At 39.7% G+C, this 21,768-nt stretch overlaps 1 protein-coding gene across 1 annotated transcript; it reads right to left on the bottom strand.

Annotated features, from left to right (window-relative positions):
• Positions 1–1,315: 1,315 nt before the first annotated feature.
• On the bottom strand, positions 1,316–17,413 carry LOC114147538 (potassium/sodium hyperpolarization-activated cyclic nucleotide-gated channel 1-like). The gene is made up of 11 exons (XM_028022013.1): positions 17,049–17,413; positions 14,649–14,835; positions 14,012–14,116; positions 13,783–13,920; positions 12,436–12,597; positions 12,198–12,291; positions 11,977–12,104; positions 11,034–11,180; positions 10,242–10,479; positions 7,201–7,369; positions 1,316–1,435 (listed from the first exon to the last, which is right to left on the bottom strand). Exons 1-11 carry the CDS (start codon positions 17,231–17,233, stop codon positions 1,333–1,335), a joined length of 1,656 nt encoding a protein of 551 aa, XP_027877814.1. The 5' UTR covers positions 17,234–17,413; the 3' UTR covers positions 1,316–1,332.
• Positions 17,414–21,768: the final 4,355 nt, after the last annotated feature.

Genomic DNA, 21,768 nt, shown 5'->3' with positions numbered 1-21,768 from the left:
TGCTTTGGGGAAATGTTGGTGGCTTCATTAAACTTGTGAGGTTATATAATTAATTAAGAAAAACGTTTATGTATATATTAAAAAATACTTAAAAACATATTTCTTATTTTAGAATTAAACCAATAACCATGTTGGCATTAAGATAAGATAAGATAAGCCTAAGGTAAACATAATTTTAAATAGATTTCATAGGCACCAAGACCCCCTCAATGCAGCAAGGACAAGCGAGTTTAGACAATGGATAGAGGAATGTTTTGCTTGTTTTTGATGTTTCTGACATGATCTGCACGAGTCCAATTTATATATATATATGTATATATATATGTGGTCCATGGTCCTGTAATTACATTCTGTTGCCAGAAGATGGTGGTGTACATCAGTTAGGATGTTCTCTCCGCTACAGAATCAGAGGACCACTACCCCGTCTGTCTCTGTCACAGACCTAAACAGCCTGGTGTGGTAAATAGTAAAAAAAAACCCATTTGGGGTCACTTTAACCAAACAACCAAGAAAAATGGTTCCAGGTTTTAAGTTTCGTCGGGTAAACGTTGGTAATAATGGCTCTTAGTGCCAAAAACGTAAATAACATACCTGTTGAAAATCTTTAGATGACTGTTAGTTTCTATATCCACTGCAGCATTCATCATGGTTTTCCAAATCATTAGTTAAAATCTATCAAAGGTCACTTGTACATTTTTTTTTTAAAACTAATGTTAGCTGACCAACGGGCTGCACAGTGGCGCAGTTGGTAGCACTGTTGCCTTGCAGCAAGAAGGTCCTGGGTTCGATTCCCGGCCGGGGTCTTTCTGCATGGAGTTTGCATGTTCTCCCTGTGCATGCGTGGGTTCTCTCCGGGTACTCCGGCTTCCTCCCACAGTCCAAAAACATGACTGTTAGGTTAATTGGTCTATCTAAATTCTCCCTAGGTGTGTGTTTGTGTGTGAATGGTTGTTTGTCCTGTATGTCTTTGTGTTGCCCTGCGACAGACTGGCGACCTGTCCAGGGTGAACCCCGCCTCCCGCCTGGAACGTAGCTGGAGATAGGCACCAGCAACCCTCCCGACCCCATTAGGGACAAGGGTGGACAGAAGATGGATGGATAGCTGACCAACATGACCAGTATATACATTGTGATGTCCAAGCCAAATAATTTTTATTTGTTTCTTTTTCTTTTTTGGGAGGGTATTTTCTTCAGTAGAAGCCCATACCTCATGACTCAGGCAAATTTTCCATTTAAAAAAACAAACAAAAAACAAACACATAACTGAACAATAGTTATTCTATTTATTTATTTATTTCCTGATAAGTAGAAAACTGTTTTGCTCTACTTGCTTCAGGTGTCGCACCAAAATGATGCGGCGGCGTTCCTGCTGAACGTAAAGGACTGCTGGCAGGAAAGGCAGTCGAACGCCCTCTGTGTTCCTCTGACTGCAGTCCTGGTGGTGACAGAGCAAGGTTGGACACAGCTGCAAGCCCAAACACTGGGTGAACAATTAGAGGCGTGCGGTCTCCAGGTTTCCCGGCAGGCATCGTTAAAATTTAATTGTGTCGGATTTGACAGGTCATCACATTGAGGGAATCAACCTTGGGGTGGCACAGAGATTCAAAAACTTTATCGCCACACACACACTTTGTCTCGCACACACATTGCTTTTGGAACTTGTGTCAAAAGCAAGAAAAAAGGTGACCCACTCAGATTCAGAGTTGGGTAGTGGGTAGTTGCATTGACTCAGCTACTGAGCGACTTTTTTAGGAGGATAAATGTGACAGAAAACGTTATTTCTGCAACGCTGTACTTTCTCCTTTTACTTGCGTAACTTTATTATGAAGTACCGCTATTCTCACTTGAGTAAAGCTTCTGGATTCTGTTGCCACTGTGAGTAACTTCATGAACGAAGAGCAAGCTTGTTTTAACCAAAAGTTCACACACACAGACGTGCAGCTTTTCCTAAAGTTTTACATATGAAAGAATGTTACTTCCATCCATCCATCCATCCATTGTCTGTTCACCCTTGTCCCCAATGGGGTCGGGAGGGTTGCTGGTGCCCATCTCCAGCTACATTCCAGGCGGGAGGCGGGGTTCGCCCTGGACAGGTCGCCAGTCTGTCGCAGGGCAAGAATGTTACTTTTGTCTCATAATTATTATTGTTATTTATATGAATTATTTCCATTTTGGTCTTTAAAATACCAAAGTTTCCACATAACTTCATATTTCTGTCAGTCTACAGATTCAAGTTTTAAATATCAAATGACTGTTTTGGTCAGTCACTCAGTACCTGTGTAGCCTTTTAAACCATATATTTTCTTACTTTTGAGTCACTATTTTTTACCTTTATTCGAGTAAAAATATGCTGAAGTAGCGCTACTCTTATTTCTGTGATGCTCATAAGCAACAGAGGTGTAACAAGATATTACAATGCGAATTTGACCCATTTTGTCAAAGCGGCCATCTTGGAAGCCGCTGATTAGCATCCCAACTCCATAAGTATTTACGTACTTCTCAATTAACTTACTGAGATCCGACATCTGCTAATTTAGTAAGGCATTACTGATGATTCGCTTAAAAAAAAAAAAAAAAAAAAATTCATCAGAGGTTAAAGGTTGTAATGGCGTCTTGTTTTGGAAGCCGTCGATTCAGTTCTGTAGGATGTGAAAGTCTCTGTATCTGTTTACACATTGCACATCTTTAAGTTCATTTTAAGCGTGAAGAAAATTGTTACACTGAGGCTGACTCTTAATAACTCGAAGACGCAAGAACCATCTTTGACACTGTGCTCAACCCAAACGCGTCTATAAGAGGAACAATGAGGAACACAGCTGTTCAAGATAAAATCTCTGGTTTCCAGACCAAAAAGATAAATGTGACAGAAAACATTTGGGTCCTCTGGGGAAAGGAGCTTGCTGTATTCATCTCCTCCGTGTGAAAATGAAAGGAATATTTAGATCATCTGCGCCTCAACCTTGTAAGAAGCTGAGCTGGTAAATATTTTGCCAGCTGAAGGGGGGGGGGGGGGGGGGTTTCCATCTCCAACAAAAAAAAAGAAAGAAAGAGTGAAATTAATGAGCCAATGGCTGAATGACACCAATACTGCGCCAAAAAATATGACGATATTTACAGCCTGCATGTAATTTACACTGTAAATCCTAGTTCAACACAGGTCACGGCATAAAAATAACCATACAAGTGATGTTATTATGTAAGAAATGAGTAATTACTGAGATCAGTTCCCTCTGAAGTGACCGCTCACATTAGGCTGGGTCTGTGTGTGTCGCTGATGGGGGAACCACACAACGACAGAGGGACTGGTTTTCAATGCATACTACTGGAGAACGCCACTGTTGAATTTTCTTCTTTTTTTTTTTTTAGATCACTTGTTTTCATTCACTGCTGCTAAGAAACATTTCTAAATTCCCAAACTGAAATGAGTCCAGAGTGCTTTTAATAAGGGGCTTAGGACGGAGAGAGCCAAAGTTGGTGGATTAACGTTAATGCTGAATGAGGCAGAAAATCGGACTGAAATTAGGGAAGAAGGAATGGCTTGGTAGTGTGCTGCTCTTTTGAGGGACTAGTTGTTGTTTGCATACATAAACATACGTAATTTAAAAAAAAAAAAAAAATTAGGTCAATAACTAACCATCACCATCATGATGAGCATCGTGCTATTTTCTTAAGCAGGAAGGCTTGAGACGGGGATGGAGACAATGAGCCTAAACGTCCGACCAATGCAATGACAGATGTGTTACGAAAGCCTGTAAATTCAACTTAGAATCTGTAGAATTCCTTTAAAATGAATCATCCATGGATCCTCTCTGTCCAGTCTGAATGCTGCGACAACACAAAATCTTACCAAGTATTTTTCGTCCAGTTTCTAGCGCAAATATCTTAGTCCACTTGAAATAAGACAAAACCGACTTACAAGTAACTTCTCATCAAGATAGAGGAGCTTGCTTTAAGTCAATAATTCCTTAATATCGGTGAAAAAGTGCTAATACCACTGGCAGAATATTTCAGCTCTGACAGCACATTTTGCTCATGTTTTAAGTGAAATAATCTGGAACTTTTTCGTCAATATTAAGAAATTATTGACTTAAAACAAGCTTCTCTGTGTTGCCGAAAACGATTTATGCACTAGAAACTAGACTAAAAATACTTGGTAAGATTTTTGTGTTTTTGCAGTGTAGTAGATCTACCACACATAGATATTACAAGGCTTTGTTTGTTGTACTTTTGATGATTATGGCTTATAGATAACGAAAAGCCCCAAATTTTGCGTCTCAAATGGAGAATGCTGGAAAAAAGAACCTTAATGGAAACGCATGAAACGGATCAGTCATTTACACACAAGACACAAATGTCAACGCTGACGCATACTAACAAGAAATTGAGTGGAAGAAAGAAGTGTGGTGGGCAAAGGTCCACCAATAATATTGCATCTTTCATGTAACATTCCATTTTTTTTTAAATGAAAAATGACAAATATTTCAGGATAGTCCAGTAAAGTGACTGACTGCACACAACGTTGATTCAAGGAACTGAATACAGAAAACGTGGAAAACCGTGTCCCATCTTCCACTTCTGAATCGTGTGCCGCTTTATTTTAGTCTGTCACATAAAATAACCCAACAGGAAACATCAATGTCTGTGGTTGTAACATGGTAAAAATATGGACAACAGCTGAGGAGGAGCCATAGATATTCGCGCAAAGCCACACGCAGAGCGGACAAGCATGAGAAAACAGAGAGCCTCATTTAGAGTTCAGATAGGTTCACTTTATTGCTCTTTATTCCAGACAAAATAAAACAGTGAACATAAATTAAAGGAGTAATTACAAATTCGAAAAACATTTCATCCATTCTTCTAAGAGGCATCCGGACTGTTATATCCTGTGCACTTATGGTAATTAGCCTTGGATCTCTATCTTTGCCACGACATTGAGGTAAATACAGATCATATTTGGAGGAAGGAGAGAAGTCAGCAGAGCTACAGCTAATTTGAAGGAGACCAAGATATGCATAATCAAGCCCAGCTCTATTGCAGTAATGTTCGTCCGTAAAGTTAAGGCCACTTTTATTTTACAAAGAAAAGAAAAAAAGAAGAAAGGACAAACAGAGCAGGTAGTCTATTGCTAATGAGGTAAAAGACAAAAAATGGACGTGGCTTAGATATGATCCACACCTGCTTTATCTACGAGAGATGGCGTTCATTTAATATTTATGGAAACCACGGATGTGCTCCGGTCAAACTATTCTCCAGAAGTGGTTCAACAACATGGCAGAGTGCAAACACTGTCAAGGGAAACAGTGGCTAAGAACAAATAAATAAATCTACCAACCATCTTTGTTTTTTTTGTTGTTGTTAACAGTAAACAGCTTCCAGCTTCAGTTTGGGTCTTTCAATCAGACTGTAAACTGACCTTCAGTGTGAAGGTCTCCGCAGCGCTTTGTTCTGCAGAGGGCGGGGCGGAAAAGCACAGGAAGCGCTGATTGTTGGTGCGCTTTGCTTCACCTTGAACATGGATAGTTCCAGTCTCCTGTGGGAGTCCATCGATTTCTCTATATTTTCGTTCTCACTTTGCTGTTTGGCGTCTATAATAAGCTACAAAATTGACCTTAATGGGGTTTGGGTAAAGCGACGGCTTAGATATATGTTGGAAAAAATAAATAAAAATAAGCAAGTTGCAATCTGGCATCAAACAAAACCCCAGTGGTCACTGTGTGACTGTTGCTAAGTGAAAACATTAAACTTGTATGCCAGTCATTAGCAGGATTGCCATGTTCATTTTCAATATTTAGTAATGCATTTAAGCTGTTTCTCTTTTTTCCCACGGGGCGATAATCATGCAAATCTAAATCTCTCTCTGCTCTTAAGAGACATCTGAAAAAAAAAAATCATTCTGATGAAGCAGTATGCCACTAATTAACTTAATGTTTTCTTGTGTATTTTTTGTGTATATTTGAACTATTGTCTGTGAGTTGAATAGCTAGTTTTCTCTTTAGGTGAATCCGCGGAAATATTATAAGTTTACACTAGGCCCTGCTCCTTTTCATTCTTGATTTCTTTCAGTTGTTACATGAATTGGGAATGAAATACAGAAATAAAATAAAACAAAAGAAAAATGTACCGTATTTTCCGCACCATAAGGCGCACCTAAAAACTTTCAATTTTCTCAAAAGCCGACAGTGCGCCTTATATATGGACCAATATTGAGCCACAACAGGTCTCACAACTACGGTAAGCAGCCGCCGACTTCATTTTCCCCCGTAGAAGAAGAAGCGCGCGGGGCACGCTGGGTTTTGTGTAAAGACCCCAAAATGGCTCCTATTAAGAGACACGCTTACGACGCAGAGTTTAAACTCAAGGCGATCAGTCAGGCAGTAGAACACGGGAATAGAGCAGCAGAGAGAGAATTTAACATGAACCAATCAATGGTGCGGAAGTGGAGGAAGCAACAGCTGTTTATTCATTTTGGGAATGAACGGAGTTCTCAGAACGCTGGTTTGTAATCTATTTATAAAGTTTGACTGACCTATCTGACTATTTTGTTGACATTCCCTTTATCACAGTTCCATCTAATGGATGCATAACGTAACCCCAGCCTCTACTGTAGCGTCTGTTCTATGCACCTTATAATGCGGTGCGCCTTATATATAAAAAAAGTTTTAAAATAGGCCATTCATTGAAGGTGCGCCTTATAGTGCGGAAAATACGCTATATAAAATGTATACTCATAATAAGTGTATGTAAACCTCTGACCTGCACTGTGCCTGTTGTTAACCACCCATGTGACACATCCACGGTTATGAAATGAATGCTTGTTTCTCCATTTAGTATCTATACTACATTTCCCAGAAGAAGTTTCAGCTCCAAAAACGTGACAGGAGAGAATAAGTTCCTACGAATTTTGTTTTCGCAATAAACAGCAATAGTTCAGCAAAAAAAAAAAAAAAAAAGGCAAAACACCCCAAAATGCCCTTTATGTTGAGGTCTTTGTTTGGTGTAGATAAATAGGGGATGAGAAGGCAAAAACTCTACATAGTATTGTAGCATTTAAAAGGTGCTCAACTTTCATTCATGTGCAAAAAACTCTCCTTTATCCATCCAAATGCCTCGGAAGTGCATAGGGTTAGATTCAGATTCCTTCACAGAAAAAACAGTTAATGGTTTTTTCTTTTTTTGGGAGGGGGAGGAAGAGAATCTTACACAACTTCGCCGTCGGCGTTGACGAGAACCATCTTTTCTAGGTCCTTCTTGATGTCCGGGAAGCACCGAAGCGCCTCCTGAAAGTCGTCCCAGGACAAGGAGAAGCACTGGCAGTCGGTCAGCGCCTTCACCGTGGCCAGATGCTTGCCTTTGGTCAGCACGCACGTCTCTGCGGACACACGGGAGGGAAAGACGGAAGGCTAATGAGCGCGCGGGCCTTAATGGCGGAGCGCGCGGGTGAGCTCTAACGGTTAATCTGAAATTAAAACGAACAGACGTTAGCCGTTAGCTCCGACGGGCTCCGGTGCCAACCGGACTGGGACGGGTTCCAGCCTAAAAAGCCACTGAATTAAGCAAATGGTTTAAAGTACGGAGGAGAGAGGGAGGAGAGGAACGAAGGAAGAAGAAGAAGGGGGAAAAAAAGTCACTATATGTGATCAATCTGCCAAATGGAAAAAGGAGAAGGCGAAGCTCGGAACTGCCAAAGCCGGAGATAAATACAAGGACCAACTGGCATTTTCAAAAACGCATTTGTCATGCTCTGAAACACATTCTGTAAAGACAGAACGCCCTGTGACAGTAACTCAACATGCGGTTCTGCCAAAATACAGTCACAAAAGTGCCAAGAAAAGCAACAAAGAAATAATTTAATTGGTTTTTAGGTACTATTAAATGTCACAGTGTTACTATCAAAATAAAATTGGAAGTACATTTAAAATATAAATTTAAATGCCTTGAAAAATGTCATTTTGCTATGTGACCATAAAATCTGATTTAGCCCCGTTTACTCTGATAACCTTAAATGAAACACAATCCAACCAACTGTTTTCACAAGCCACCTCATTAGTAGGGATGCACCGATCCACTATTTTTAAACTTCCGATACAGATATCTGAGGATTAGTATCGGCCAATCCGATACAGAAAATCTTTTCTGAATTGACTTAAAACGTAAATTCTTTGAAACACAGACATAAATATACAGAACTAGAAATTTATGTGGTAACCCTGCACCGGCACAGCACACTTAGATACGCCGAGGGTTGGTCAAGCATGTAAAAACAATACAACTTGAATTTGTTCACTTAGTGAACAAACACAACAAATTGACTACGTTGATCAAACATGTAAAAAATAAACTGCAACAAACCTTCTTTCAAATGGTTCAGAAAGCGCAATTGGGAATTGTAAATATAATGCAAAATTAATAAGAAATCATGATGTTGCCTAGACCACAAATAATCACACTGAATAGATCTGCCCTTATGGATCGAGCAAATTGTCACCAATACCCGATCTAGAATTTTTTCAATATCAGGACCGATACAGGTATTGATATTGGATCGGTTCATCTCTACTAATTAGCATACAGAGTCCAGCTGCATATACTTCAGTCTTCAGATCTTCTGAGAAGTCCTCTGAGGTTTCGTTGGAGAATGTTGGTTGTAGGGAACTTTTAAAAGAGATTTAGCTTTTTAAAACAAGGTTCCAAGGTTTGAACTTTTTTGGCAGAGCCTCGTTTAATCCATCCTACAAAAAATGAAAAGAGCACAGATGTGGGCGTCCGCCTGAACTGACAGGCTGTGCGGGGAGAGCATTAATTAGCGGCACAGCGAAAATAGGCTAATAGTAGGAGCTTCAGAGATCTACAGCTGAGGTGGGGAATCTAATCACAGGACAACTGTTAACCAGGCGCTCCATGAACATGGACCTTTATGAAAGACTCGCAAAAAGGAAGCTATTGTTGTAAGAAAGTCATGAAAACCCCAATTTCAAACACAAAGACACTCTGTTAAGAGGAGAATAAAATCAAAGTTTTTGGTTTTTACACACAAAAAATGCTATGTGTGGAGGAGGACTAACACTGAAACCCTGAACCCAGCAGCCAATAGGTGAAACATGGTGGTGGCAGCATCATGCTAGAAGATGCCGTTTTTTTTTTTTTGTTTGTTTTTTTTTTTGCTGTCAGCTGAACACAAATGCATGCCACACTTTTCAGATTTTTATCCGAACAAAATATTGAAGAGCATGTCGTATTTTTCTTCACCTCAACATTACGATCTGCTTTGTGTTATGTAAAAAGTATTGAAATATATTGCTGAATTTTCAAAAAAAAAAAAAAAAGGCAACAAAAAAGTTCAAGGGATTTTTGAATATTTTTGCACTGTGTAGGAATAAATCAATACATTTGAAATGCATTCAAGTCAATAATATATTAGCCATTAACAAAAACGTGTGAAATTAGTTATTTAATTCATATTTAGTTATTTTAGTGTTTCATCATTTTATGGTTCATGTGCTGTAGGGCACCATGAAGTGATTTTAACAGTCACAGTGGTTTATTGAATATATTGCAACATTCGACTGGTTGTTTGCAAGTTAATTAAAGTGAAGCGTAATATGGAAGAAATACACCACGTTTAACTAGTGTGTATGGCATCCTCAGCTTTCTTACAGGATTTTAGTTTGAAAGGTTCATTCACAATTGGTCAACAGGAGCTAAAGCACCTAATGGGCAGAAATGTCTTATTCCAACTATAGTGTCATCTACTGACAACAATCAACATCAATGCTTCATCATATCTTTCTAAAATAATTGAGTTAATTTGTTACGAGTAATAAAATAGGTCTTTTTCCAAGTAAATGTCAAGTTTATTAAGTTATCATGTTAAACAAATGTAAATAAATTAAGTTTGACCAACTTAATTCAATTACATGAAGCAAATTGACTCTTTTTTTGTTGTTGTTGGATCTCCATTCTCTTTTTTTGGGTGAAGTTTAGAAAGAAAAACAGTGGCAATACCGTCAACTCCACCGAATTTACAAAATCAACCGCAATGTAATCACAGGAAGTGGATTCAGAACAGCTTTCATTGGCAACGTTTTAAAAAGGACAGCTGTAGACAGAATAATAATGATTGCTGTGATGAGTTAATAGTGATCACAATGAGGGAAATATCATGTCCTATTTTACAAATGACTAAATATACAATTTGAAGTTCTCTGAATGTAACCAGAGATATGGAACAAATCGAAGCATACCTCCAAAAAAGTCTCCGTCGCAGAGCTCCCTCTCGTACGACTCGGTCTCCATCACCGCCTCTCCGTGATCGATGAAGAACATGCGATCGCCCGGGACGTTCTGTCGGACGATGACGTCTCCCTCCTGGAAAACCTCGTAATGCAGTTTGAGGAGGACGTCGTTGATGAAGTTTTCCTCTCTGTTCTGAAACATCGGCACTTTCTTCAGCAGCTGGCTGCACATCACCATCAGGACTTGCTGGGAAAGAAAAGAAAATTACCCATGTTGCGGTTCATTAGAAATGTAAGGATCCAAACACGAAGTTAGACAATTAGTATGTGTATATCAGGGTTTCCCCCAGTGTATTGTAAGCCTGGCGGGCCACCAGGCTTTACTTCTGCCCCCACCAGGCTACGCATTGCTTATTTTTTTTAAGTCATTTTAAAATGTTGGCATTTTTTAAGTCTTTATAGTTGGTGTTCAGTTATTAATCTCGCAAGCTTTCAATAACACATGATAATCAACTGATATTTTCAAATTTCCTGTCAACTTTAAACATTTTTTAACTCAAAAACACGACGCGCCGCTGAATGAATGACTGCTCTAACACCCAACCACCGGGGTTAGCAAATTTTCTGGGGGAAACCTTGTATATATATTACAGATAACAAGGTTTTGTAGCTCAAGCGTCACTTAGTCTATACCTTAAATACTAGTGACTTTGAATAAAAAATTTCATTACAACAACTTAGCAAAAATATGAAAATGTATCCCAGTATGTTTAGGGATAGTTGTGTATTGATGAGGTTCACCTCTTTGAGTGATGATGATATCGTGTCCATTATGTATTTCTCATCGAACCATTTCCCTCCGTAGCGTGCTTGGTAGTAGTTGCTGATGCGAAGCTGCAACTCTGGTGGAAGCTTCATGAAGGCCATGTAGTGCTCCAAGCGACTCATCTGTGGGGGGAAAAAAACCACAGCAATTATAAACCGTGTAATTCCATAGTATATTGCTTGAAGGACTCCAAGATTCATTTCTTACAACTAGGAAATTTAAAAAGCTTAAAAGTATGAACCTTTTTTCTGTAACGGTCCAGAATGCTGAAAACATTTTTCTTTGTGTCTGAGCCAAATGAAGGAGAGAGTGTTTAACAGCAACTGCAGCTTGATTATCACCATTTTAACAATTTTATCCACAGAACCTGCAGAATTGGCTAAACGTGACTCTTTTAGTGCTAATAAACATGTTGTAAAAAAAAAAATTTGCGGTAAGTAAACTTGTGAAATATGTCGATGTTCACTTTTGAAGAGAGACTGAATGGTTTGGGTAGCAGAATTATTTTAGCACTCACAAATCCGACAATGAGTAACTCGTTTCTCATTCAGTCTGCTCTGGTAGAAATGTTTGTGAGCACTGATTCCTATTTAAGTAATTGTGGAGTTTATTTATATTCTGCTTTTATATTCTTTAAATATACATGCAGGATTTTATTGTTGTGTTGTTTTGTTTTTAATCTGTGTAGCTATGGACTTAGAGTCCAAGAACGCAGTTTGAACTGAATTGAATTTTGAAACATGTTTTTAGTTTCCACAGTCATGAATGTATTTGCTGAATAAAATGTCTAAGCAGGGACTAGTTATTGTAGCTATATCAAGGTTTCCGTACTAACATATATACTCGTCACAAAAAAAACACGGTAAGAACAACAAAGGAGAGCCAGCAACTTTACTCGCTAAAGGCTAGTATAAGGACCTTGCTCTTGTATTCCTTGGCTGCTGGGTCAAGGTTGGCGATCATGGTCGTAGCGTTGGCTACGAGGATGGTGTACATCATGCAGCCAGACACCATGCTGACCATGACGATCCACATCTCTATGTAATCTGGAGAGCAAAAGGACTAGTGAGAACCTTTGGGTACTTGTGTGTTTTTTTTAAAAAAGTGTGAGATGCCTGAAGAAAAGGGTAGCGCCTGACTTGTTGGAGCGTCCATGGAGCCGTAAGAGAGCGCAATCATCTGGGAGAGAGCTCGGAAAACTCCCCAAGAGTATTTAACGATGACTGTGGAGTTCTGAAAGAAATAAGGTGACATTGTTATATTGTAACCCGTTAACCAAACGACGTCACCAAGAAACCACAGAACTGGCCCTCTAATTTGATAAATTCGTCATCCTGTGCTGTCTGTACATTTGGGGAAAGGTTTGGTGGCCTTTACCATCAGGTTTTCCTTCCGAACCCAGCAGTCGGTGGGAAACTCCTCCAGCATGGGGACGAAGTACTGGATGCAGCCGTTCCAGTGACACAGCAAAAAAATCATCATGAAGAGAGACAAGATGCGGAAGAAGAGCCGAACTACCTCCAGGTTTGCGTTTGACACCTGCCGAGAAGACACGACACGAAAGAGTGCAAATTTCAGCGCATGTACATGAAGTTTCTCTACAACTTGCCATCAAAGCATCAGACTGGCGCGGTCATATTGGCTAGGCAAATGTCGCAGGTAATGTTTTCCATGTGTTTTAGCCAATAATCTGCATGGCAACGGCGAACACAGAGAAAAGCATGGTGTCCAAGAAGGACCAAAAAAAAAATCGGGGTAAGAATTCATCAAAAGAGCATTAGAATTACGCTTTCTTCTGGGTTAGTACGAGTGCTGGCTTCACTGCTTTGGTCAGCAGTTTGATCAAATGACAGCTGTACAACTAAATAAGGCAGAGTCAGAAACGGGAGCGGTCAGACGATCACCCGGGCTGCAAACAAACCAACAGTTTAGTCAGATTACCCAAACAACTAAATTTACACCTAAATAAGTAATGATTCTCATCTGTCAGGAAAACAGTTCAAACAAACATAAACCTACAGGGCCAAATGGATGCCTCTCTAGTATTAAGCTTGTCGATCTGGCTCTATTTAATTTGCTTATTTAATAGAAACAAAAAAATTATCATTTATAACGGTGCACCGATTGTTCGGGTGACCGGCAATCGGCCGATACCCGCATGTGTAGCCGATCTCATCCACCAAGCTTATTTACGTTTAAATAGCCACAGAGCAGAGAAAACTGACAAACAAAAGAAATGAGCCTCCGCTTTGTAGATAATAGCATACAACAAACGGCAGAAACAGTCGGTCGGACAGTTGTTGATGTTGCCAACAAAGCTCACCAACCAAAGTGCCACCTCTTAAGGAATCGACATGAGCATAAAGAAGGAAATATAAAGTCTTTTGCCATCTTCTCCTTCAACAAGTTTTCAATCGCTTATTGTAACGGGAACAGTACAAACACCATACATAAAACACATGACTTTCCACCATGGCTTACAGAACTGTTTGACCACGAGTCAAGAGATCCGGACTGCCTTTGCCAGCTCGTTGCAAGAACAGTAAAACCTAAACTAGATTATTCTGCAATGAACAAAATGAGCACAATTAGAGATTTATAAAACCTTCATTTATACTGTTTGCCAAGCACAGCAAAAGTACTTCCAAATCTTTTAGGGCCACCCTGAATTGAGACAAATGTAAAAAAATAAATAAATAAAATAAAAATAGTTGTTGAACTTACTTTCTCAACTTCGTTGAAGAACCTGACCAATCTGGACACTCGAGCCAGCCGGATCAAGCTGAGGATCCGCACGAACATCAGTATCCTCATCATCCTGTTGGCCTTGGATGGGTTGTCATCGTTGTGGTAGTGTAGGTCCTAGAAACGCAAACACTGTGAGGGTTTTTTTTGTTTTGATGTAGGTCGCAGGCAGCTCTAGTAAAAAAAAAAAAAACAAGACTCTCATTACCGCAAACAGCAGGATGTATCCAATGGGGAAAGCTGCTATGACGTCCGGGATGAACCACGTCCTCAGGTAGCTGACTCTGATTTTTTTGATATCCAGAATAGCTTCCTGAAAGAGAGGACGGAGACCGGATGTAGCCTGTGCCATGAACCGATTTAGAGGGTTAACGCGCCACCTGATCCGATATTTAGGGAGTACTTTGAAAATAAACCGTCATGCTGGATCGGATTTGTATGTGTTATTCATACAGAAGACTTGCATGAATGTCAGAAGTTCGCAGAAACGGACTTAAAAAAATAAAGTAATCCAGATGCAAATCCAGATGTTTGTGTTGCAAAACATCACAGACGCATCATTCGTGATTAGCAAGAACTCCGCGATTCGGGGAAAACAAACGGGATATTGACAGAAGGATGCTTAATTGGAAACGTTATACGCTCATTATAATCCCCCGTTATAAAACCGCGCAGCAGGTGCCAATGTTGCCCGTATCTCAGGATGGGAGGTTAATCTGGCCTTTCGTGTATTGAGTGGATTACAGATGGGACGGTTGGTGGATTGCATGAGCCTGTCGGTGAGGGGATTATCTCTCCGTCCAGATTGTGTCTGAAAAGTGGAGCGGGCGGCCACTCTCTCTCACCTCGGCGTCCTCCGTTATGATGCCCATCCGGAAGTTCAGGACCACGTCCATCAGAAACAGCGTGTCCGAGAACACGTTGAAGCTCTCCCACGCCAGCCCGCTGTCGCCGTCCAGGAAGGCGATCTCCATGGGAATCCCGATCAGGTTCAGGAAGGTGATGGCCATCATGACCATGATGTAGTAACTCCTGCAGGAGGGCAGATGCGGAAGTTAAAAAAAAAAAAAAATAAATAAATATATGTATATATTTATTTAATTTAATTTATTTGTCTTTCTGAGACTTGAAACTTTCAAGGAGCTTAAACTAAATTCTCATGCTGAAGTTGGTAGGACGAGTGATAATGTGACTGCACATCCCGTCAACCCGGCTTAAATTGCCTGGCTCCAATTACTCCGCTCTCTGATCCCAAAGGTTTTGTTCTCTCTCTGCTTTTGCTTTGTTTACAGACTAATAACAACCTATAGATCTAATATATATATATATATTGTATATGAGAAAATGCATTTCCTGTTTTCTAATATTTCTGTATTAACATAAGAAAAAGGTTCAGGTTTATGTCATGTTTTATTTTAGGTATCTCTTTTGATCTGTTTCTGTCTTGTTTGACTTCACATATGCAGTGCAAAGAAAATGAACTGTCAACCCCCGTCCAGAAGCATCGGTACTCGTTGCTGTTTTATTGCAATGACATAACCTTACAGTGAAAAACTAGCTGCGGTTTTCTACAGTGACCTCCATCACCAGGTTTTCCTCACTCTCTGGGGATTTAAGGTGAATCTCTCCAGCCTTGTTTGTCACCGCTCCAGTTGCTTCAAATCTTTTCAATTTCTGTTTAGTCTTGTTTAGTCGAGCAGCTGCTTTCCCTGTGGTCATTTTCTGATCTGAAAAGAAAACATCTGGCTTTCTTTCCTGGCATGTTCTGTTTGTCTTTCCCATTTTGAACAATTTCTAAGAGAAATTAGGTGTTTTTTTTGTCATGTTACGTTAATGCCTCAGGGATTATGGTTAAATAAAATTTTTTCTGAGGCAGGGGTTATTAATTCAATCAATGCGCATCAACACATTGATCAACTGAAACATACCTCAAAAACGCTCTAGTTACATCCACTGTAAGGGGATTGTCATGGGGGCAACTAATGATGGCGGATTTTTTTTTTCCAGACGAAAAAATATTAAAATTAGATTTTTTTGTCAGTAAATAAGCATAATTAAAAAAAATTATTTTTCTAAATTTACAATATAAGATTTTTTATTCTCTTTTTTACAACCTTTTGGAGGATTGCTAATCAGTTTGCCGTGAAGGTTTAATAGCAAAGATTGAAGGGGGGAAAAAAGGAGACATAAATAAATGTTCCACCAACAGGAAAGAAGTGTAAATCACAAGTTTGAAGAAAATAGTTTGAAGTCCTTTGTAACATACTGTATGTTTGATACATTAATACATACATGATTATGCTAACTATTGCTGCATAGGACATAGCATAAAGGACAAAAATTTGATAAAAACTAAAAATTTGATTTCTTAATTCCCTCTATGTAATGAATCCATTAATTCATTAAGTAACATGTTGTGACAACCTGAAAGTCAGCCTGGTATTGGGAAACTAAAGCAACTGAACCTGTAGTGTTTAGATTTTGCCACGTTTGCACCTGAAATGTGTCAACATACCGTACGGAAAAAAAGAAAAAACTGACTAGTTTCACACTAGTTACAGGATTTGAAACATGAATCAGGTGGTGGATGGTTCTGGTGTGGTGTTCGCGCCACGACTGCTTGTGTTTTTCATAGCAGGAAACATTTTCAAACAGCAACACTTGGAAAATAAGTCAAGGCATCCTGTCAGTCAGCTGTGTTCAGCAGTAGGCTGGGGAGGGGCAACTTCAGAATAGAATAGAATAGAATAGAACATACTTTATTGATCAGCCAGGAGACATTGATTATTTGTTGACAAGCTACTCCATCCAGTGTTAAATATTAGAAAATACAAATATAAAAAAATTAATTTTTTTAAAATGTGTATTTATTTATTTAAAATTTATATATATATATATATATATATATGAGTAATTCAAATATGACTAAATATAAAATAAATAAAATAATACCAAGCATGCGCATGGAAATAATCTGCACATAAATCTGTAAAAACGTACATTAAAAGACTTTTATGCATGGTGACTTCAGCTGTTTCCCTGCCATCTCATTGAAGAAACTTTCAACTGTAAACTGCAGTCAAGTTTTAATTTGAACAATTTTTCTTTCCCACCTGATTGAAATGACAAATGGTTTCTAATACTTAGACAATCTTCTCTATTGTCATTCGCTCCTGCTTTTCACTCTGAGCATCGGGTGCTGAATGCGAGACGTCCCGAGACGCAGCGCCTCGTGTCTGAAGTACCTCATGGGGCTGAAGGGGTGGATGACAAAGACTCCGCTCTCCAGCTGGCGCTTGCACTCCTTCTCCACGGCCACCTCGCTGCCGTACACGTACAGGGACTGTCTGTTCAGCTGCGGGAGGAGCAGGACTCTCCATCCACAGGTGGCCTTGGTAAATCCTGTGGTGGGACCTTTGAATTTCTCCATGGACACTCCTCAGTTCCCTCTGATCAGTCGAAAGCGCGGGCCATCCCACCAGCCAACCATCCGCCCCACAGCTGCTCCTTCTTCTCGGGATAACTGCGTCTGAGTCTAGCAGTCCCAGCCTCGCAAGGTGTTTTTCCACATCCAGCCTCCCGGACTAGCTGAAGCCGAGTGGAGCTTGAGTGGATCCCCCCCGCCTCTCCTGCTCGGTCCCTCCCTCTCTCCTCTCCTCCCTCTCCTCACCCCGGCCCTGTACGCCTCCCATCTCATCAACTATTCAGTATCTGTGTCTCATCCTCAAATGAATCAAGCCATGTCACGAGGACATGTCCAGCTCGCATTAATACTAAGGGCAATGGTGGGTGAGAATGTCATACACACACACACACACACACACACACACACACACACACACACACGCCCACACACACGCCGTCATGGGGACCAGGCATCTGGCAGCGTGTGCAGGGACGGGTTCAGTCTGGGCCACGGAGCATGTAATTAAACCCTGCGCCCGGTTACCTGATGCTGTACATACAGTACACTTGGATCTTTGAACCAACTCCTTGAGGATTGTTTGCATGCAGCACAGTCAGAAAGAAACTCACAAACAGGGATGGATGTGGCATAGAGTGAAACCAACGACTGGGGGGGAAAAAAGTGTCTTGTTTCTATTGTCTTAGAAAATACAAAGTGAGAAAATGAATCTGAGCCAGACAACTTGGATAAAATAAAAAAATGACCTTACATAAGATGACAGTAGAATTAATCGCGAGTTCTTGACAGTGGGCATAATGAATGAACGAATTTTACCCTTTGTGCTACTTTGCTTCTTGCGTAACTCCAAAGAAGAGAAAACATTTTCAACCCAGGAGGATACTTTTAAAAGTCTTCAGCTCACCTTGTCAGTTTTGGACATTCCTTAAAATGCTTCCAAAGGGTTTCGACGTCTCGTGAATCAAGAGTTATCTCCGCAACAAACCACCGCATGTCAGGGTAGTAAACCTCACATCACCCAACAGAATCCTGAATGCCAGAGTGCCACAGGGCGTTGTGCTAGGCCCAGCAATGTTTAGCCCCTTCACCTGGGACTGCACTTGAAACCATCCCTACTGATACAATGCCTGACGTTCCTGATGTGTTGGCAAATCATTAGACAAAGTAATGGAGTCCACTACAAGCAGGAGGCACAGCATCTCATTCAACGGTGTTTAGGCAAATCCCTACTCTTCGTCATCGAGGTAGAGATGGAGAAAACAGTCTGCCTCAAATTCGGAGGAACCTACATAACTGAGGACTTTGCTTGGTGATGTCTGTGGAGACCGTTCTTTCTAATAAAACCAAAAACAGGCCGTCCTGTTTTAGATCTGTTACAAAAATGATACGGGAGTAAAACAGCAAGCATCCTCTGCCACAGATGTACAGTGTGGTGCGCAGGCCACAAAAAAGCAATAAAACACACCTGTTCCGATGACTAACAGAGCTCAGAAGATTGTAGGGGCTCCTCTTCCTCCAACTGGTACTGTATAAGGCGAAAACAATCAGCGTAGACCGCAGTCACCTGGGTCATGCTTTGTTTGTTACGTTTTCCTCAGGGAAAACGTAACACAGGGCTTCAAAAACACACAAGTTAGCCACTTAAAACATTGACTCTGCTGTCCTCAAGGCTCTTCTGAAGTAACTTGGTGGTCTGCTTAGGGTCGCTGTTCGTTTGGCCCCAGCTTTAACGTCCTTGTTACATCTTTATGTTGCTTCTATATCTACATAAATCTTTGACCATGATGTCCTCTATTTGGTGAAGTGCACCTACGCCTATCACAATATTTAATAAATCAATTAATCACATGATGAATTAAGACAAACTCAATTATTTCCATTGACTTGACTTGATTTATTCTTTTTCTCTCTTTCTTATCTCTTTCTACCAAAAACTGGATGAGTAAAGTCTTCAGTTTGGTGCTTTGGTCTCAACTAGCCCTTTTCTGAAGGACATGTTGCTTGCAAAGACTTCAAAATTAAGTTTATTTGTTTTGTGTATTTAAAATGTCTTCCAGTTTCAGTGCTAAATGTTCACTAGAATTTAAAGTTTACAGAACTTTTAGAAGGTGCTCTTGCATTATTATTTTGCCATTATACCAATATGTTACTTAAAAATGGTCTCAAAACAATATTATCGTTTATCGCAATAACTTCCGGAAGCATTTATCGTCCAGCCAAATTTGTTATCGTGGCAGGCCTGAGCTTACCATCCTCTCCAAAGATCAACGCAACATGTTTCCGCCCCCAACTGCTTCGATATTTCCCTAAATTTAGTGAACCTTCCTCCTTTTCCTCCGTAGTCATTTTGGCCAAACATTTTTGGTTTGATCAAACCACAGCAGGACACGTCTTCAAAACTTCACAGCTTCAGCCAGTAGCTCTTGGGTCGTGGTAATATTAATAAAACTGTAACTTTGAAAAAGCTATTCACAAATTCTTAAAAAAAAAAAAAAATCAATCCTATCCATTCCGACTGACCTAAAGCAGGGAAACATCTGGTTTAAACTCAGGGAAAATAGAGCTGATGTGCTTTAATATCTATATTTAACCGTCTGTTGTTTTGTAACAACACGGATACCAGAATCATTGTTCGCATTACAGTGTGTAAATTTATTCAATCCTTTCAGTTTTCCCCACTAATGTCTGAATTTTATAGATTCTAATCCAGGCTGAAAAGCTCTAAGAAAAAATCTGTTACCCATCTCATATTTATATATATATATATATATATATATATATATATAAAACTTAACCTCTGGGATAAACCGCCTACATGTTCAGGTACACTTTGTCTCTGTCTCAATGTTTGTCCCAAATACATGTTAGCCTCCTGTGACCTAAAACCGAATAAAATGCTGAATCGGCAGAGTCTGCAAAGCTTGTTAAACATCAGACTATATCCTCTCCATCCGCTATAATCTTGTTTTGGCTAGCAGATTTAAGTGAGGAACAGTGGGATTTTAAAAATAAGCTAAAGAACGTTACGAAGCACTTGGAAATAATTTGCTCTTTATAGCTGTCTTTTCTGGACGCATTGGACGCAAGAAGCCAAAAGCATTCAGTGTAATTCAGACACACTGTGGGTTAAATCACGTCTCCCAGACAGATCAAGAGTATTTTTGGATATTTCGCCTACAAATCTGTCTTTTTTTTTTTTTTTTCCCCATCTGTACATGAGGCTTTGACGCCGGATTTAAATGGGACTCACAAGGTCACCACAACGAAAAGAAAATCCCTCGTACCAGGTTTGTGGTCAGGGCAAAGTCGTCTCTGAACATCAGTTGGGAGTTTCAGAAGGTGCTCTTATACAGTAGACAGTTTTATCTTTAGCTTCCATTTTTGAAAAGAAAATCTGTCGCCCATCCCATGTGCACATGCGTACACATTCACAAACTCCACCGTACTGCGTTTGCATTTTATTTGAGAGAATTCAAAGGAGCAAATGTTTCTTAAGTAGACGGAAAATTATACGTGGATGTCAAAACGCGAAACTGACACTGCACATCACCAACCCTAAAGTGAAGCATGGAGGTGGTAGTGTCATACTGTGGGAATGCTTTTCTTGCTGGTGAGAGATAATGAGAAGCTGGTGCAGATGCAGACTGTTTTTTTAAAAAAGTTTTTTAGGACGAGATCTAACATGTAAATGTCAAATTTCTGTCTTCTTAAATTGAAAGCGTTAGCTACAACACTTTATTGCTTCATCTGTGGTTAGACAGTCACATTCAGAAGTTTGCATGCAACAATCCATCCACAGTAAATGATTGTATTTTCAGGGTGGAAGGACAATACAACAAACAATTTCTATGATTTTTAATAAGATAGTTAGTAGAGAAACAAATAGTCAGTTTATTTTTTTTTCAATCATTCAATAAACTTGCAATGTTTTTTGTATTTTTTTAAATAAAATGTCATTTTTTTCGTTGCTCAGATTAGATTTAAAACATTTTCTTGGCAAACCAAATCAAAAATGTTTAGCCCAAAAAGCTGGGAAACTGCGAATCTTTCTTATGCCGAGGCAAATGTCTGATACCCATTTTGAACCTGCAATAATTTGTTCTCTTCTATTTTGCTTTATTACAATATATACTGAATTTATTTGTGAGCAGGTAGGAAAAAAAATTCACATTACAATTTTATTTTTTGCCTTTTTATTGGGGAAAAACACAATTATTGCTCATTACTTTTAAAGTCCATACTTAAATACAGTTTTAAAAAAAAATCAGCTGTAAGATCAGAACCAGACCGTTCCTACAGGCTAAAAATTCAACCTGATTGAGCTTCAACTGAGCATCGGTATGCAGAGCAGACAGAAACCAAATTAAACTGAGCCTAGGGGGCGCTGCTGAGCCACTTGGCAGTGCCATTTTTTAATTCCACTGCAAGGTTTGGTGAGTTTTTGAGTAATTAAAGGCAATTCATTCACAGAAATGTTTACATTTGAAAAACAATAGACCGTTGCAGAGCTTTCGCTGCTGTGGCCTGATTACTCTGTGCAA

This window comes from Xiphophorus couchianus, chromosome 7 (genome assembly GCF_001444195.1).
Source record: "Xiphophorus couchianus chromosome 7, X_couchianus-1.0, whole genome shotgun sequence".
In the NCBI taxonomy this organism is placed as follows: Eukaryota; Metazoa; Chordata; class Actinopteri; order Cyprinodontiformes; family Poeciliidae; genus Xiphophorus; species Xiphophorus couchianus.
The sequence above is the reverse complement of the archived record's forward strand: the minus strand, read 5'-3'. Positions and strand labels throughout refer to the sequence as shown.

What these genes read in the sequence shown, in the direction of transcription:
- LOC114147538 (XM_028022013.1), bottom strand. Translation starts at nt 17,233, where the DNA reads ATGGAGAAATTCAAAGGTCCCACCACAGGATTTACCAAGGCCACCTGT. An exon ending in TCATAACGGAGGACGCCGAG is followed by an intron (nt 14,117 to 14,648) that starts GTGAGAGAGAGT and finishes CCTCTCTTTCAG; the next exon opens with GAAGCTATTCTGGATATCAA. An exon ending in CGACGGAGACTTTTTTGGAG is followed by an intron (nt 7,370 to 10,241) that starts GTATGCTTCGAT and finishes GTGTGTCCGCAG; the next exon opens with AGACGTGCGTGCTGACCAAA.